Genomic DNA, 20,793 nt, shown 5'->3' with positions numbered 1-20,793 from the left:
TCAACAAAATTCAATCAAAAGTGTTTCCATCAGGTTACAGAATGAGGGAGAACTGAACTGAGGGGGGGGAAATGCGTGTTTGTTTCTTTACACATCGCCAACTACTGGCCTAAAATGTGTATTCCGGAGTTTTCAGCTATTTACCAAAGTTTGGATCAATGAGTAAAAAAAATCCCATTGTGGCTGTGTCAACCTTTATACTTAGACACACATACACACTCGTCTTCTGATACCACTGCCGCCTAATCATTGACTGTGGAACCACTTGGCGGACCCGCTCTTCTTTCCAGTCCAAACCCAGCGCCTCCTTTCCTCTCCAGTTCAGTTTAGCAGGGGGGAGGAGAAACGGTTTGTTTTTAACAGCCGTTCCCACTGAGGTGAGAACTGCAAATGGTCATGTGTCAGAACAACTTGGACATGTTTTGGAGCTCCAAATCCTTTAAGATTTACTTAGCAACCTGTCAGAAATGCCTTTGCTGTTGAATGTTTTTTCAGTAGTTACGACTGTGATGTTGCCGTACCGCAGCCGCACTCTAAAAAAGCACAATAATGGCACACACACATACATAACGCTGTACATTTCATAAATGCCTCGGCAGTTTATGAATTCCAACCACGTTCCCCTGCCAAACCACAGCACAGTAAAATGTGTCTGCGCACAGCCTTTTAGCATAGACAGCATATCCAATAACAACATTTATTAGTGAACTACTGACTTTTGTTGACTTACCGCCAGTCGCCACGGTGATCTCACGCAGAAAATGTCCATAGAAAGGGAAATCGAAGGACAGATTGACTCTCTGTGAGGGATGAAGCAGATGATAGGAGGTTAAATACTAGTAGAGTAAGGTCAGAATATCAGCAGTGCAGTAACCTGGATGGCATTTGCGTCCTTGAGCTATGTTTAATTAAATTCCAAGTTCTTAACACAACTGGAGTATACGTAATGCGAGCATAAATAGAAACAAAGTTTGGTTGACTGTATAATCTGTTTGGTTTAGTTTGATTTTAAACTTAAAGGGACCCTCGGGTAGAAAGACTTGTAATTCTTAAGAGATAAACGTTTTTATGAGTTAAAAATAATTTGATATTCCAACCCCTCTTGATGTTTTCGTTTTTATAAGAATTCATAAAATTTAACTGGTAGCTCACCATTGTTGTTGACGTCGCAGGGCGGTGACGTCACATGGTTACGCAGCTGGGCTTCCAGAGTATGGCTCTTTCGATATAAACATGTCATCTGTTCAACCCTTTCAATTTGAACCCGAGAGGAACATTAATGAGCATGACAGCACTGCCGATATTTCACAAAACGAGCAGCAAAAGCAAAATCAACTGGAAAGACGGGATGACACGTGGTCAGAGTAGGGGGGAAAAAGTGTTCTGCCAAAATGTGCTACACTGGCGAAACGTCTTACAAGAGGCGAATTTGACATCCAAAATTCTAACGCAGGTTTTCAGCTTGTTTTGTTTAGATGCATACAGACGGAACATTCTAAAGATGCCTCAAGAAAATACTTAAGCGTAGTAATATCGTAATATCAAATAAGGGTGGTTTAAATATGCTGAGTGACTAATGTGGTCAACAGATCAACAATCTGCTTTAAAGCTACTACAAAAAAACATTATGCTAAGTACTCGCAGCTTTTAACCGATGAGCGCATGTGTTGGACGTCTCGTCACGTGGAAGGAGTAGCTTACAGGACGAATGCTATCTTTAGACCGCAAGGGTGCGTGACGTCAGCATCGTAAACCGGAAGGGGGTCAACACAGAAGCGCATTCTCATAAAACCCACGCTATTACTGCTTGTGTTCTGCCGGTAATTTAAAAAAAAAAAAGAACATGCCGAGTAAACACTGCTACTTTGGAACTTGTAGAAACGACTCTAGACATTACAACCGTCCACATATGAAGGATGTTTTTTTCATACGTTTCCCGAAGCTAAAAACTCAGAGGGGGAAAAAAATGTGAACAATGGATCAACTTGTGCGGACGTATAAAAGATTAGTTTACTGGCAGCAAGGTGAAACCATTCCCCTTCATATGCAGTAACATTTTGCTGGAGGCCATGGTCCTACAGATGACAATCCTGATCCCCGATGAGGTAAGCTATTTTGATATTTTTACATATTTCTTTAGCGTGGCATTTTGCAGTGCTGCTTCTGTGTGACAATAAATGACCTGAAAAAATAAATACATAACATATTTCACTCTTCAAAAAGCACATATTTTATTTTCTTGAACTCATTTGAGTCAACGTTTATTGCAGCTCCGCAACTCGGGCCATAATAAACGTAACAACAGACTTCCTGTGTGTGTCCGTCAACTATATCTGTCCCTCAGTAAATTCCTATTGTTAACGTCGTGTCGACAGCGATGAGCTCTCTCAGATTTCCGACTTACGTTCTCACTTTCATTTTACCGTATCAATCCATGGAAGAAACATTTATTCATCATGATGAAACGAGCAAGTTATACAGTAGCCTTTAAAAGAAAAGTCACATCTGTTTTGTTTTCTCCTAGATTCTGGTAAGTTGGAGAAGTTGTCAAATCATATTATTACCATAAATTTTGTCAGTTTATGGTAATGTTTTGAACTACCAATATGCTATGCTTGTGCTGTGTTTCACCATTCAGTAAAATGACATTTCTGTATCTGTACACGAGCTCTGTTTTCTTCTATTCTTCTATTTGGTGATGCTAAAATTAGGGTGCTCGTTATAAACGGGTACAATAATTTCCCCTAGATTTTGCAAGTAAATTTGGGGTGCGCATTATACACGGGTGCGCCTTATATTCGGCAAATTACGGTATATAAATTACCCCTAAGAATGGTCAGAGACGTAAGACAACCAGAGGATATAATATACAAGAAAAACAGGGCATATGATGGTAAATGATAGCTTGTTGAAACAGGAGAATGCCATTGTCAGTGGCTTAAGGCAATGCACACAAGAAAAAGGTGTCGATAAAAAAGCTACCTCTGGAACAGGTTGGCTCATTTTCCTCTTTTTCAGCCCTCAACACTCAAGCCATCTCTTTAACTGAACATTTGTATGTTCTTCCACATCTTTCCCAGTGAAATGGGCAACAGACATCATTTTCAGACAGAATTGGTAGGTGTAGCTCAGTAAACATCTCGTCCATACACTATTTACATGCATCTAGCATGAGGGACAAAGGCGAGTTTGACCCCCCCTAGCAACAGGGTAACGTCATGAATACTAATTAGCAAAGGTGACGTGTTACGTGCGCTACGCTATTGCAGTAACCCAGTAATATTCGTCAAGTGACAGTGACAATCTCATCACCCGGAGCGTCCATAAAACATGCCTCCCTCCGTAGGTCAAAACATGTACTAAATATTATAAATTTTTAAATTAATGGCAATATTTTTTGTGCTTCTTATAACATATTTTAGAAAAATAGAACAATTGTGGCTTATTAGAGTCTACAAGTCTTAAAGTCCGAGGTTCCCTTTAAGGCAGTAAAGACCCTGCAAGATTTTTTGTTCACTTTTGAAGTAATTCATGTTTTTATACTCACTCGTATCTTAGGTAATTACTTATTTTATTGTATTAATCATTAGTATTGTTTTCTTCGGTTTTGTCACGACCCTATGTTGATGATAGTGGAGTTAATGAAGTATAACTTTATGTGTTCTGTCAGAGTAAACAAAGTTGTATGGGATAATCTGTTTAGCTTGAAATGCAAATAAAAATAGATATGGGCATTACATTTGAATTGGACCTGTAAAGCCAGCCTGAGCAACTCAGTTCATTTAAAATGCAACACTGCTGCCGAATAGAAGCACGTATAGTTTCACTTCATCTAAGGGTCCGGGCCAGACGCACTTATCGATTTTCTCCCAGGACAAAAGGCAAAGTCGGACCCCACTTTGCTCCAGGGAAGAGAATCAACTTAATGCCAAGCCTCATTGTACCAACGCAGGGCTCAATCTGTCACTAGTTGAAGGAAAACAAGTGGAATGCATAATGCAGAACTCTTTTCAGAACAGGCTACTGCCATATATTATCAGAGAATAATGTATGTCTTTAGACATGGTGAAACAGCATGTCTTAGGTTGTCTTAGGTTCATTGTCTTAGGTTCTTCTTAACACTCTGCTGCAATTACTTTTATGACAAAAGTCGATGAAATGGGAACTGTAGTTTTGCCTTTCTGTAAAGTCCACACGTCGGCTTGTGAGCGACTGGAGTTTCCAACAATATTTTACCAGGGTAATTTGATATTAGCATTCAACCACAAACACCAAATTGCATTAATGACAACTTCTTTCAAGTCGTAAACGTAAATCATAGTTTAACTGCAGGGCACACATGGAAAGTAGGGCTGAAGCTAATTATTATTTCCAGCAATTTGTGAATTTGTTACTCTACCGACTAATTTAGGCTTTTCCCAAAGCCTAAATGTCCTCAAACTGCCTTTTTCTCCAGTCCAAGACTCAAACATTTCTGTCAGAATCTGGATTATATAAAAAGTAAACATCCAAGCGTAGGAAAATCAATTAACGCGTGACTCGTTGATGTAACAAATTCTTGTCGCTCGTGGATTTACCGCTGCTTGTCTGTGAGTGTTGGAGAGAATCCCATGAATCTTCACTTTCTCCTTGTCCATCTGCTCGATGTTTACCCACAAGCCCTTGCTTGTCGGATCTGCCGGGCTGTACATTTTGGATGTGTAGTAGTTGTGGTCCGTGTCTTCCTGTATGAGGGGAGAAACAACAAGAGATGTCAACTGTGTTTGTGTATCCAATATAAATACCCAATTGGAAATTTACAGTGTCATGTAATTTCTAATTTTTTGCAATTTTTTTTTTCTTTAGAATCTACGCATCAAGTTGTTTAGATCCACATATGTGTTGGCAGAGCGCCAGGTGGAGGAATCATAGCAGAGATTTATGTTTCATGGCCAGTCTTCCAGATTTGCTTCTTATTCAACTTACACACATGATGTAACCTAAAACTGTACACAATTTATCATTGTCTTTGTAGTTAAGTCGATACATCATGGAAAATTTACTTTTCAATGGCTTGTTTCCAATATGTAGGGCCTCTGAAGTGCTTGCCCACCCATAAAGTGTGAAATTAAACAACCAAGTAGATATTTTTGTTTGCTGATTTTGGAAAAAATATATCAGGGAGTGGTCTTGTTATACGGCAAATTTCCACATCGTTGGGTGGCCAGGTGAGTAGTAATGCGTTACTATGTTTTTGAGAAAAATGTACTTCTTAGAGTAGTTTTACCACACAATACTTTAGTTGAGTACATTTGTGAAGAAGAAACAATAGTTTTACACCTATACTCTGGGCTACTCTAAAGTTTTTCTCTTTATTCTACATATTTTCTTTATTTTTTGCCAGAGATGCCTACAGTAACGGTCTCAGTTTCACCAATGAGATGTTGCCACAATAACCACATGACCCCATTATGCCATTCAGCAGTAACAATGTTTTATCTCCAATAGAGGGCACTCATGCTGCGTTGTTCTGGCTTGAATTGGATGATTTTTCTGTCAGCTTTTTGGAATAATATGGTCATATAATAGGTTAAAACACGGTAGAATAATAACAATTCATATAGATGAAGTTGTTATGAGAAAAAAAACCACAGCGGTACCTCTAAATACGAAGTTAATTCGTTCCAGGACCTTGTTTGGAAGTCGAAATGGTCGAATGTTGAGTAGGATTTTCCCATAAGAATACATTATAATTCCATTAATTTGTTCCACAGCCCAAAAACCTACACTAAATCTTTAATAAATGCGACTGGTACTATTGCAAATATCAATTACACAGAGCAAAACACATAAATTATTAATACAAATCGGAATAATAATAATGCCTGTAATAATGTAACGAATCGGGTTGTAATGTGATGGATATTTATGTAGTGTACCTGAACGCACCGCGTGGATGACTTGACAGAGTGAGGGACTTTTTACTTTCACTTTGTTCAGCTGTGACTGACAGTAGGCATGCTGTGTGGCACAAATTCTGAAATAAGTGACTAAAAACCTGACGAAGCTGGCGATTTTTTGGCGATGTTACCACAATGATCATTGTCACCTTATAAAGACTGGCGAACAGAGGTCAGAGGAGGATCGTCGAGATCGTAGACATTCTACGGCCATACTGTCGAGCCAGTTCATGGACAAACACAGCACGCTCATATTTTCATTATCTTTTCCATCTTCATTTCCATGGTAAGCCTCACCTTTTTCCTTTAACACCTGCACGGACATTCTTTGAACCCATGTTAATTTCTCTCACAAGAAAATCCACCGTGCATCCATCTTGCAGAAAAATAGAAACTGCGGCGCTATCATAAATCGTTGTATTTCGAGCATGTCGTCGGATGTAGAAAAAAATGGCGAGTCAAATTTTACGTCGGATGTCGAAAAGATTGTATCGTATTTCGAGGTACCACTGTATACCATTATTAAAAAAGCTGACATTGTAACCAGTTACTCACAATGTTACTCATAACTTTAGTATTCTTCTCAACAAATACTTTTTTTATTTGTACTTGAGTAAAGTTTTGGATGACTACTTTTACTTGACTAATATTATTTAGAAGTAACGCTACTCTTCTTCTTTTCCCTTCAGGGGTCGGCAATGCGAATCAGCTGTCTCCATCTAACCCTGTCCTCTGCATCCTTTGCTTTCACACCAACTGTCCTACATGTCTCCATGATCACATTTGCTGCAGTTGTCCAGTCATCTGGAAGCGCCTGCTGTCCATCCAGAGCTTGTCTCAACTCCTTTCTGAAAGTCATACAACACTTTCTTTTTTAGCTTCCACCAATTCGCCCTCTTCTCCTCTGCTCTGCCCTTGTCCTCTTTCTCTTCCTCACCACCACCAGTGTTGTCAGTAACGCGTTACTGTAATCTGATTACTTTCTTCAGTAACGCGTTACTGTAATCTGATTACTTTCTTCAGTAACGAGTAATCTAACGCGTTCATTTTTCCAAGCCAGTAATCCGATTAAAATTAGTTTCCCTAGTGTCTGTGCGTTACTATTTTGTTTTTGCCTCATAATGTATGTAGAATGAAGAATACTGTAGTCATGTACGAAGAGCATTTCTCATCGGGGGGAAAAAAAAACGGGTCACGTGTACTACGATGCTGTTTGAGGCTGTCTGTCACGGCGGTCAACAACATAGCATTCTGAAGAGGCAGCGAGGCTAACATTGAAAGGCAGGATATATATCGCAAATGGATGCCTTTGCTCACTGGAAATACATCCATTACTTCACATTTCTGTCCAGTAAAGATGACAAAAATATCTCTGTGCGTTGCAAACTTTACGCTGGCTGAAAAAGACTGTCGGCCGCTAAAAACACTACATCCAATTCAACAAGGAAGCACTTGGAATTACAGGATAACGCGACAAAACTCGAAAAAGCCTACAGGTAACAAGATAGCCAGCACTTCTACAGTTTGTAACCAGCCTTTATGCACATTATATTGTCAGTGTTTGTAACCATAGGCGGAGTTTTACTTTCGTGGGGCTGGGGGCAAAGCATGTTGATGACTGAAAAAGTCAAAAGTTTGGACACACCTAAACATTTTTACGTTTTATATATTTTCCCTACTATTGAAAATCCTCTCTGAATACATCAAAACTATGAACGGACATGTGGAATGGCAAAAAAAAAAAAAGTGAACTAACTGAAAACAGGTTTTATATTCTATATTCTTCAAAGTGTCCACCTTTGAGGTGTTGCCAAACTTTTGGCCAATACTGACTGTGTATATATATATATATATATATATATATATATATATATATATATATATATATATATATATATATATATACACACACAGTGGGGAGAACAAGTATTTGATACACTGCCAATGGGAAAACCCATTGGCAGTGTATCAAATACTTGTTCTCCCCCACTGTATATATAACTGTTCAAGTTCAGTTGTTGTTGGTTGCGTTTGAAAGCTTAGATTTACAGAAATTCTAAATACCCATCTTGCCTCCACAGGTGTAGTTTTGGTTTAGCAAAGCAAAAGCTAGTGTCTTAGGTGCTAGTCACATGATCTGCTCGAAAAATGATTTTGACCCATTATGAAATACGTTGTAGGATTCTTGTTCATTTCAACAATTTTTGTTGTTTGTTTTATTGCTTTAGAACTTTTATAGACAATATTTTAACGGCTAGGTCTTTATTTTAAAGGGGAAGTTCAGAATTTTTGACTTTAGGCTTTATCTTGGAGTTAGCGGGGGTATATTTAGTCGTTGGAGTTTATTTGAACAAATTCCATACAGTTTGTCAGTTATTTGTTAGTTTCAGGGCTCCGGGGTGGCTAAGCGAGTCAATGGTGGTTGAAATCAACTCCATCAACTAATTAAACCCGCGCTAACCCAAAGATTAAGCCTTATGTGAAAAATTCAATTACATGCGATGACATTTTTTGTTGTCATTTTTATGTTGAGGCCGCAAAAGGAGAAAAATTGGTAAAAAGTAACTGATACGTTACTTTTAAAGTAACTTAGTTACTTTGATAATAAAGTAATCGGTAAAGTAACTAGATTACTTTTTTGAGGTGTAATCAGTAATTAAATTACTTTTTTTAGTAATCTGTGACAACACTGACCACCACAGTCATCCTTCACACTCACATCCAATTGTCTCTAGCTACAATATCACCTACCGCTACTTTGTAATCACTGATCTCCTTCAGTGCTTTCCTCTCCTGGATACCAAACCTGGCCATCACACTATCATTACCTATGTCATGTCTATTGAAGTCTGCTCCAATGATAACTCTCTCACTTCTAAGGAGGTTCTGTATCATTTCATCAAGGTCCCAACAAAAATTTCTCATTCTTCTCCAGCTCACATCCTACCTGTGGCGCATATCCACTAACAACATTGATCATCACACCTTCGATTGCTCGCTTCAGGCTCATCACTCTATCTGACACTCTTTTTACCTCCAGGACGTTCCTAGCAAACTCTTCCTTCACGATAACTCCTGCCTAATACTCCTATGAAGAAACAACATTTAAAATAAAACCAGGTGTCCATCTTTGACTTTCAGTATTGCTCTCCAGACCATCTCCAAAAACATCCTGTGCTTATCATTTAGATGCCTGAACCCCTTTATGATTTCTTTCTCCTAAAAGCGGCTGACTTTAGACTGCCCCAGGAGGTTTCTTCATCTGACTTGATTTGTCTGCGTGAGCGCTAATGAAAGGCGCCTGGCCTTGTTCGTTTAAATTATATCACATGAAAGGAACACTCGTTTGGAAGAGAGATCTTTTTCACCTCAAGTTTCATATGCCTATGCTAATATTATGTAGACATGCATAACATTATTCTCTAAAGGGAAGATAAATCAGACTTTGGTTTTCGTTTTAATTAATTCTAGTCTACTGGCCTTTTGTCAAACTAAATGTGGTATCTCTGAATAAATGCCATCCATGTGTCCAAATATCAACTACACTGTAGTAGTTCCGATTAATTAGACCTCATTTAAAAGTCCCTGAAACAGCAACTTTTTAACAAGGTTTTTGAGCTAAAATGCACAGCTGTGAGGCATCTTATTAGACTTGTAGGGGTTGAGGAAGCGAGCAACAATATGAGCGCTTTGTCCTAATTTTGTGCAGGAAACAATAAACGTGTGGACTTTAATGTGGACCCTGTTGGGGGATAATCGCAAAATCCCAAAATAGCAGTCTCCTTTTTAAATGCTTTTTTTAGATGGCTTGATCGTTTTGGAAGGCAGGTCTAGAGTCGATAAAGTGTCAGGAACCTATGCTCGAAGGGATGCAGGACCCTACTTTGTATCCTGTGCATACCGGTGTTTTCGTCAACAATGACGACAACGAAAATATTTCGGCGACGAACAACTTTTCTTGACAATGATGTAACAATGACGAAAAAATGTTGCTTGGGAGACGAGAACATGACGAGACGAATGCCAGTTTTTGTCTGCCGAGGCAACAAGACAAAAATGCAAGTTTCTGTCACACAGGAGTTGGACAAAATAATGGAAACACCTTAAAACTAACAAAAACTAATTTAATATGATGTAGGTCCGCCTTTTGCAGCAGTTGCGGCCTCAATTCTCTGAGGTATTGAGTCATACAACTTGTGAATTGTTTCCAAAGGAATTTTAAGCCATTTTTCAGATAGAATACCCTCTAACTCTTTTAGAGACGATGGTGGTGGAAATCGACATCTTGATTGAATCTCTAAAATTGACCATAAATGCTCAATGATGTTGAGTTCTGGGGATTGTGCTGGCCATACGAGATGGTCAACTTCATTATAAATGTTCCTCATGCCACTTATGTGCAATTATTATGATCCCAGAATGTTAGGTGTTCCCATTATTTTGTCAAACCCCTGTATGTTCACAATGTGCGACATCATACTGTACGTAGACTACTGTATGTCAGCTTGCATCGTAGCAATGTTTGGGTCATGTCACTCATGTGACAAGTCCCTCACTGTCCTCACCAAAGTTTAGGATGTGTTTCAAGCGAGGCTGCACTCCATCTTGCTTGTTTGTAAACACATGGTAAAATGTTTTCTTTTCTTAGCAAGAGAGAATATGCAATGTTGCTTTAGCCTTTAAAGGTCTGTGCTGAGTGATCATCACACCCACTAAATGTAACTCTTCGCATTAGCATAGCATTCGAGTTAGCATTAGCATCAACTTTAGTGTGGCGAGAATCCTCTTAAATGCTAAGACAATTTTTATTTTGCATACAGTCCGTGACTTGTAGGTAGGTTTAATTAGATTGGGCTTTGCAAGGCAAAGGCCCATACAGTATTTTTTTTTTTTTTTTGTTTTGAATGGCATTTCTTCGGCAAACCGCACAGCCCAAACCGTTCGGAATTTTTACGCGGCGCAGGGAATTTTTCGAATCACACAAAAAAAAAAAAATTTACGTTCGCCCGGAAACGCAAATTTTTTGAAAAGAAGAAAAAAAATAATTCAAAACGCTACTTGTCCTACAATTTTTCACCGAATCACGAAATTTACACATAAAAAATTCCAGAACGGTTAGGGGTATAAAAGTTCTGTACAGAATTTGGCAAAAAGCTACGGTTCCTCCAAAATTTAACCAAAACATTCATTATAATGGGATTTCATTGACAGCCATGTATACGTCCAGATTTCCCATTCATTTTCAAAAGCAGGAAAACATAGGTCTTTGTGATTTTTGACCATTTACCGTGACAGACCAATGACATTCAACTGGCACCCAAGTAAGTCGATGCCATTGACAGCCATGCACGATGCCATTGACAGCCATGCACGTCCATGCCATTGACGGCCATGTACGTCCAAATTTACTGTTTATTTTCAATGGCAGAAAAGCCTCTGTGGTTGTGATTTTTGACCAAAACTTACTATTACAGCCCATTGACATTCAACTGGCGCCCATTGACATCCATGCAACCGAACGTGTCCCCGAAATGTCCCCAAATAAACAGGAAGTGACATGAGAGATCTGTATCTTCTACCACAGCAAAGCCCCATCGTAATTTCTCCAGAAATCGCAGTTTCTAGTTGAAAATTATGTACTGCTTTTCCTACTGAGCGTGTATTATCATCACGAAGTTGGCGTTGTACTTGTAGGCACTACAATATGCGCTCATTTTTTCTATGTTCATTTGAAATTTTTGAAAACCTTTATTTTTGGACTAAAATTTGAATTTTAAAGACGAAAACCTTTTGATTAACTGTCAACTAAAACTAGACGAAATTTGTATGAGATTACGTCGACCAAAACTAGTCAAAGATGAACACATTTTGAAATGACTAATATGTGACTAAGTCTAATAAGTATTTTCGTCCAAAAGACGAAGACAAAAATTAGAAGGGCTGCCAAAAACAATAAGGGCGAGTACCACCTTGCATTCCTGCCCTGTTCTGAAGTTAAAGGGTAGCACTGGTAATCCAAGATGGGAATTCCCCCCTCAAAGAGCCTCCTTGTGAGTGGCCGCAGACATACAATCTTGCCACCGTAAAGCACACCCCCATTACCACACATTAGAACGAGCCACACAATCAGGTCCTTGGTCGGACCCCACATACTCCAGTTTGCTATTGCTGGCAAGCCGTCATGTCTGACATCGGTTAAAGCCTCAAGACAGGCCGCACATAGTATAAATATGAGCAGCGGGGTGTGAAAATGAGGGCTGGGAATGCACGCGAGTGTTCTGGGAGGACGCTCAGGGAAGAATATGTCTGTCTGGGCCCTTCTAAGATGTGTTGACATACTATGCAGTATTTGGAAAAGGACTGTGTAGAATGTAGCATCCAGCAGGGAGTGGGCCACGGCTAGCGCTCTCCACGTCTGCGTGTTTGTGTATTTACACCGTTCGTAGAGCAGAATCACAAATGGTGATAGACAGCTGCAAACGGCTTTTTCAAGCACTTTGCCGGGCCCCAGGTCAGCATCCCTTGTTGGCTTGTTCAGAATGGATGCAAGCAGATGTTTAAGTGGTGAAAATTATTGCCCTGGCAACAGACGTTTGTTGAATGCTTATTTCTATCGATATTTATTATTCTACTAAACATTCCATACCAAATATGAATACCAATACATGGTACATTACATCCTGGAGGTATTTATTACCCTGGCGAGAGAGGTAAGTCTTTTTCAACTTTTATTTAATTGTGAAAAAGACACATTTTCATTAAAATGCTTCCTGTTCGAGACTGGTGTAAGGATATCATGAAAATGCTCGACTACATGATGGGACCTGAGGAATTAGTTTCTTGTATAAAAACTTCGAACTGCCCATGGAAACTCAGAAGTTTCCATAATTTACCATCACTCATCTATTTATTGATGCCCTGTGAGGGCATGTGATTATTTGTTATACTCATTAAAATTCATCAAGGGGAAATTCTGCCAACACAATGCAGTATACTTCAATTTTGTGCCTACTATAAATTCTCTTAATATCTGTTCTTGAAATACCGTAAAAGTACTTTTTCAAATAAAAATTCCTAAGTCTGGTTTTGGGCATGGATTTTGACAATTTTTTGAAATTTTCTATTAGAAAAGATGCTCCAAGTGAAACTGGCTTTGGGAGTGAATTTTTATTCCAGGGAAATATGCTTCACAGCAGCCAGAGAGGAATTTTTTTTTTTTTTTTAATCGATCTCGATCTGCTCGACCTTTTATAGACGTTAAATGCTCAATATTTACGATTGTTTGACAGAGTCACAAACTGTGAAGTGTGTTGACTGATTTTTCTCCCTGATCTGCTGTTAAAATCATTGGAGTCAACAATCAATCATTCATTCATCCATCTGTACCATTTATCCTCACGAGGGTCAACAAACCCTAGATCTCGGTACTGTGAGGCGCTTTTCTAATGATGCGCTTATTTTTGCATCCCAGTCAGAGTCACCTGATTTTGAAAATCTGCTAATACAGAGTCCCGATTCAATTAGTTTTCTTTTTTTTAAACAAAAGTTCCAAACCTGTTACTGTCCCACCATGCTGCCTTCATAATGTGAATTATTTTAAACAAGGATAACCTAGAAAGATGCTAATTAAATGCTTCATTGAGTGAGTCCACTCAAATCCTCTCGTGCTTTGACGCTCACACTGCTGAGAACAGCCTCTCACTTACACAATGAGTTGCCACAGTACACTTATGCTAGTTTAACAATGATTGACACATTTGTGCATTTGATTGTAGAGCTACCAAGCTTCTCTGGCAAGATCAAAGCTACAAACCTGTCAATCATTGCTAACTTTAGGTACCAAACGCAAGCTGGACAGTTTGGCTGCACTGCTTAGCAGGAGGAAGGGTGAGAGGCTGCGGCGCTGTACGAGCATGAAGCAGAAAAACATATATTATTTAATTAAAAACGCGATCCTTTTCACCTGATTCCATTCCTCTGAAAAATAGCGCGATCGGCCCGATTTCTGATCACGTGATCGGATCATCGCTGCAACAATTAATCGATTAACTCGAGTAATTCGATTAGAAAAAAAACTTTGAATTAAATTTTGCTGCTTCGAGGATTTGTTTAATCACAGTAATGTTGTAATTGTTTGCTTTGAAAGTGTTGCATTTAGTTTTATTTAGTTGGGTGGATACACTGCCCTCTAGTGGCAACAGTGAATAACTCGCCTGACATGGCTGAATCCAGCTACTCCCTGTAAAGGCTAACATAAGGTATGTTTTTGTTTCAGCTATTATGATTTTTCATGCATCCGTAATTTAGTTTAGGAGGACATTTACCGTTTTTTTTTTTTTTTTTTTTTTTTTTTTTTTTTTGTGGGAATATGTTTGAAAGATTTGTAAAGAGGTTTTTAAAAGAAAAAAAAGCATTGAGATTTATAGCATTTAAGCTAGTGGACTTTTGCTATGCTAATTAGCCAATTGTTCATTTGTTGTACTTAGATCCTCTTTTATTTATTGATTTTTTTTAATACTGTTTAAGGCTAAGCGCAGGTATTTTAATTTAATTTTTAAAAATGCTCCTTTGAAAGTACAATCTTAGCAAGCCAAGTAAACTTTATCGCAGGCATAAACACTCCCAAAATTTATTCTGCAACGCATTAAATGTTCCCAAACTGATTATTCGATTATTCGAACTAACTAATTGATGGATTAATCCATTACGTATCAATAGCTGCAGCCCTACTTCTTCCCTATTGTTCTATGGCAGGGGTGCCCAAGTCCGGTCCTCGACAGCCTCTATCCAGCTTGTTTTCCATGTCTCCCTCCTCCAACACACCTGACACAAATACAGTGGTACCTCGAAATACTAACTACTTTTCGAATTCCAATGTAAAATTTGCCTCGCCATTTGTTTCTGCATCCGAGGACATGCTCGAAACACGATGATTTGACAGCGCAGCAGTTTGTTTTCCCGCAAGACGGACGTACAGCAGATTTTCTTGTGAGAGAAATCAACATGGGTTCCAACAATGTTAGTGCAGGTGGTGGAAAAAAGGAAAAAAGTGAGGCTTACCATTGAAATTAAGATGGCAATGATAGAAAAAGATGAGTTTGGTCTGCTCATCCGTAAACTGGCTGGACCGTCTCTGATCTCGGCAATCCTCCTCCATTCGCCAGTCTTTATAAGTTAAGGTAACAATTATTATTATTGTAACATCGCCAAAAAATTGCCAACTTCGCCCGGTTTTTAATCATTTATTTCAGAGCTTGTGCAACACAACATGCCTACTGTCCGCCACAGCTGAACATGAAAAGTGAAAGTAAAAAATCCCCCTCTCTGTCTCTGTAATGTTAGCCATGCGGTGCGTTCAGGTACACCACCCAAAACACATCCACCATATTAGAACCCGATTCGTTACATTATTACAGGTACAGTATTATCAATATTATTATTATATTATTCCGATTTTTAGTCATAATTTGTTTTGCTCTGTGTAATTGCTATTTGCTAGAGCACCAGCAGTATTTAGTGTAAGTTTTTGGGCTGTGGAAAGAATTAATGGAATTACAATGTACTAGTCCTTCTAAAAAAAAAAAAAAAAATTCAGCATATTGTAATAAAGTTCATTATTTTCTGTAATGTACTAATAGATATTAGACTTTCATATATTTTAGATTCATTACACACAACTGAAGTAGTTCAAGCCTTTTATTGTTTTAATATTGATGATTTTGGCAAAAAAGTCAAGAAAAACCAAAAATCCCTATCTCAACAAATTAGCATATCATGAAAAGGTACTCTAAAGAAGCTACTAACCTAATCATCTGAATCAACGAATTAACTCAAAACCCCTGTGAAAGATACCTGAGGCTTTTAAAAACTTCTAGCCTGGTTCATTACTCAAAACCGCTATCATGGGCAAGACTGCCGACTTGACTGCTGTCCAGAAGGCCATCATTGACACCCTCAAGCAAGAGGCTAAGACACAGAAAGAAATTTCTGAGCGAATAGGCTGGTCCCAGAGTGCTGTATCAAGGCATCTCAGTGGGAAGTCTGTGGGAAGGAAAAAGTGTGGCAGGAAATACTGCACAATCAGAAGAGGGGGCCGCACCCCGAGAAAGATTGTGGAGAAGGGCCAATTCCAGACCTTGGGGGACCTGCAGAAACAGTGGACTGAGTCTGGAGTCGAAACATCCAGAGCCACCGTGCACAGGCGTGTGCTGGAAATGGCAGAAGTGCCTGACCTGGGCTACAGAGAAGCAGCACTGGACTGTTGCTCAGTGGTCCAAAGTACTTTTTTTTTTGATGAAAACAAATTTTGCATGTCATTTGGAAATCAAGGTGCCAGAGTTTGGAGGAAGATTGGGGAGAAGGTAATGCCAAAATGCCTGAAGTCCAGTGTCAAGTACCCACAGTCAGTGATGGTCTGGGGTGCCATATCAGCTGCTGGTGTTGGTCTATTGTGTTTTATCAAGGGCAGGGTCAATGCAGCTAGCTATCAGGAGATTTTGGAGCACTTCATGCTTCCATCTGCTGAAAAGCTATAGGAGATGAAGATTTCATTTTTCAGGACGACCTAGCACCTGCTGACTGTGCCAAAACCACTGGTAAATGGTTTACTGACCATGGCATTACTGTGCTCAATTGGTCTGCCAACTCTCCTGACCTGAACCCCATAGAGAATCTGTGGGATATTGTGAAGAGGAAGTTGAGAGACACCAGACCCAACACTGTGGATGAGCCTAAGGCCGCTATCTAAGCATCCTGGGCCTCCATAACACCTCAGCAGTGCCACAGGCTGATTGCCTCCATGCAACGCCGCATTGAAGCAGTCTTTTCTGAAAAAGGATTCCCGACCAAGTATTGAGTGCATAGCTAATATAATTAGTTGAAGGTTGACTTTTTTTGTATTAAAAAAACACTTTTTTTGGATTGGTCGGATGAAATATGCTAATTTTTTGAGATAGGGATTTTTTGTTTTTCTTGACTTTTTTGCCAAAATCATCAATATTAAAATAATAAAAGGCTTGAACTACTTCAGTTGTGTGTAATGAATCTAAAATATATGAAAGTCTAATGTTTATCAGTACATTACATAAAAAAATGAACTTTATCACAATATGCAATTTTTTTTTTTTAGAAAGACTAGTATATTCTTAAGGGAAAGTCCTACTCGACGTACAACCATTTCGACTTACAAACACGGTCCTGGAACAAATTAACTTTGTATGTCGAGGTACCACTGTAATCAGGATCATTATCAGGCTCCTGCAGAGCTTGCTGATGAGCTGATCATTTGATTCAGGTGTGTTAAAGGAGAGAGACATGGAAAACAAGCTGGATAAGGGCTCTTGAGGACCGGACTTGGGCACCCCGGTTCTACGGAATCTTCTGCACGTCTTGAATCAGGGTTAATGACCTGAAGAACTCAATGTTTCACAGCCTCTCGGCGCCACGCAGTCTACTTTCACGGTGCCGCCACAGTTATAAGCTTACAATTCCAGGTGAGAGGGATCCAAAGCTGACCGGGTGGCACCAGTTAACCCAAACACGGCCTCCCACCACTGCACAGAATCCATAAAAAAGATGGAGGGATTGCTTCAGTGGTGTAAAGTGGCCATAAAGGTGATGAAGGGGAAAAAAGGAATAAGTGATCGTTAACAGTGATTCAGCAGGTCCAAACTAAATTTAACTCAGTTTTTAGCAGAGCACTCTTTGAAATATATGTATAATTAAATATACATTTTTTTATAATATTTGTTATTTTTGAAGATGGGTTTTACAGTGTTTTTCCATTTGGAATTGCATCCTTTTTTTAAGTAGAGGGCTGAGTATGTTTACAGAAGGTACAGTTTAAAAGTGTCTTTAAATGACTGTTTGCATGTCGGTGTGTGTGTGTGTGTGCATGCGTGTTTTGCCGTTTACAGCTGACGATCAAAGCTGCCTCCCCTTCTCTCGGTGGGAAACACGGGCTCGTGAACCCGACAAGATTAAAAGCCAGTGAGAAAGAAAAAAAACATAATGAGCCGCACGGACCCCTTGAGGGAGAGCCGGTGTCATTACGGGCCGAATGCTTCGATGCCGTGTGCAGACGGTGGCGCCACAGCGGAGCGTTCGTGGTACCTTTAATTTACATAGTCCCATAAACAGACTCCGACCATTAATCTCCAGTAGCTTCAGCAACTTCTTGTGCCTCACTGGGTTAATATCCTGCTCTGCTGTCTGGTTCCAATTAAGGAGCCCTTCCCTTGCACAAAGTGGGCGAACAAATGAGGCCCCCTAATCTTAATTTGGTCGACAATATTAATCCATACACTTAATTTGCAAACATCCAGAGCGATTTATAGGTGCTGCAGCAAAGTTTTCGCAGTGAACTTTATGGATTAATTTTCTGTAAATGAGCTCCTCGCCAGGGGGGCGGAAGGTTTTTCATGGTGGTTGCTTAAAAGAGAACAATCATTAAATTTCAGAGAAACAATTTCCATGTGTTTGCATGGAAGGCATTCCTCTAGTCAAGTGGTGGTTCAAACAGGAGCGGATCTAGAAAGTTTTTAAATGGATAAATGAGAGGTGGGTAAGAAATTTTTGAAGGTGACAAATATTTCTTGATGGTATTCTTTGGAGAATGATACGATATTCTGCAACGATTCGATTCAAAGGTGTTTGATTTAATGAATAAAAAGTGATGAAGACATTAGACACAGTTCCAATTCACCTGAAGCAATAAAAGATACAAATCAGTTTTGAGGTCTAATGCAGTTTTATAGATGAATTTTTTTTTTTTTTTTACCGAAAAATATAATATTTTTGCATTTTGATTGTATTATATTCAATTGTGCTGAACAAATCGATATATTAATCCACATGGATTGTTACTCCCATAGTGTTAAAATATGGCAGATGTCAATAAATATTTAATCAGTTTGTTAAGTATTCATATGTAGATACTACAAAAAAAGCACAATTGAAATTTACAAACGGATATAGAGGAACTTAGCTTCCTATTATATATATATACATATACATATATATATATATATATATATATATTAGGGCTGTCAAACGATTAAAATTTTGAATCGAGTTAATTACCGCTTAAAAATTAATTAATCGTAATTAATCGCAATTAATCGCAATTCTAACCATCTATAAAATATGCCATATTTTTTCTGTAAATTATATATATATTGTGTAAAGTAAATTGTTGGAATGGAAAGATAAGACACAAGATGGATATATACATTCAACATACGGTACATAAGGACTGTAGTGGGCATTTCACTCTACTGTCATTTAAATCTGTCTATGCTGTCCTCACTCCGAAGCGTCTACTTTTTCCTAAGCTAGACAGCTAGTGAACGACGCCTTAATAATCAGACTTCTTCCTTTTTCATCTGATTTATTAATAAAATGGCCTCAAAACATTGTCCTCTTTAGACCGTAGTAAAACTACCAAAAAAAGTACACAAGCATTGCATTAGCAACAACGTTAGCTTAGCACGCTATACAGGTTCACTAAACATAAACAAAAAGCGTCTCATACAAAAAATAGAACATTTCGCTTACTAACATAATATGTACATTCTTTACAACAACCATACTTACGGACAAATCTTGTCCAAGGATCATATAAGCACAACATTACAATGTAGGCGTCAGCCCGAGACGTCGTGCAGCCATGTTGAACTGGCAAGAAAGCAATAAACCATGTCGCAAAGCGACCACAAGAGTTCGCTGTTAGACAGCACAAAAAGCCTTGCTGTAAAACATACCAAAAGGCAGAATACTGTCAGAGCGGGACATTTGCGTTAATTGCGTCAAATATTTTAACGTGATTAATTTAAAAAAATAATTACCGCGCATTAACGCGATAATTTTCACAGCCCTAATATATATATATATATATATATATATATATGTATGTATAATTCACTTATACTAAGACTATAATGTATACATATATTGTATAAATACTATATTTTTTTTACTCCTGCGGTTTGTAGTCCAGTGCGGTTTATTTCTTGATTTATTTGAATTAATAGGTAGGCTACCACTTTATTTGACAGCGGTGTCATAAGACTGTCATAAGACCATCATAATGATGACATGACATTGTCATGGGCATTAACAGGGTCTCTGCACAAAATTTTGTCAGTAACTCCATGTCCAGGCTGGACCTCTCACGTCCATTCAAAGTGGGATAATTTGCTGGATGACCCTTAATGACATCTGTCATAAGCATTCAATAATGACAGTGTCATAATTATGACGGCCTTATGACGGTCTCATGAAGCCGCTGTCAAATAAAGTGTTACTGGTTAATATCTTTTTGTGTAAATATCCCATAATACAGTGAGGACCGCTACAGTTTATAGTCCAGTGCGGCTTATCTGTGAACAAATGCTGTTTTCGTGTCAAATTTGGTGGGTGCGGCTTCTCGTTAGGTGCGCCTATAGTCCCAAAATTACGGTATATTTACTTATATATATATAATAATATATATATTTATTTATGTATTTTTCTTACCATAAGCCACTACTTTTTTCCCTCGTTTTGAATCCTGCGGCTTATACTGCAGTGCGGCTTATTTGTTTATTTATTTGGGTTAATAGTAGAGCTGGGAATCTTTGGTCACCTAACGATTCAATTACGATTACGATTCAGAGGCTCCGATTCGGTTATAAAACGATTATTGATGCACCCCCCTCCTTTTTTTCTTTTTTTAATGTTTTGTACATTAGTTCCAAAATTTTTCAAAAATCCTCTCAGGCTAAACCAAACTACTATTTCAGTATCAAGTTAACATATAACAGTAAACAAGTATACAAAAATAACAGTAAATAAAAAACTCCAGTCCCCATTCTGT

The 20,793-nt window shown here is 38.6% G+C and overlaps 1 protein-coding gene across 1 annotated transcript in view; it reads right to left on the bottom strand.

Moving 5' to 3' along the window:
* Window positions 1–20,793, bottom strand: part of plxdc2b (plexin domain containing 2b) — a 137,733-nt gene that overhangs the window by 37,976 nt on the left and 78,964 nt on the right. The window contains exons 3-4 of the mRNA XM_057824788.1: window positions 4,578–4,724; window positions 731–800 (exon numbers count right to left, since the gene is read on the bottom strand). Of these exons, the coding sequence (XP_057680771.1) occupies window positions 731–800; window positions 4,578–4,724 (217 nt within the window). The remainder of the gene's footprint in view (window positions 1–730; window positions 801–4,577; window positions 4,725–20,793) is intronic.

The sequence above is a fragment of the Corythoichthys intestinalis genome, chromosome 20 (assembly GCF_030265065.1).
Source record: "Corythoichthys intestinalis isolate RoL2023-P3 chromosome 20, ASM3026506v1, whole genome shotgun sequence".
Taxonomy (NCBI): Eukaryota; Metazoa; Chordata; class Actinopteri; order Syngnathiformes; family Syngnathidae; genus Corythoichthys; species Corythoichthys intestinalis.
This window is presented reverse-complemented; position numbering and strand designations above follow the sequence as displayed.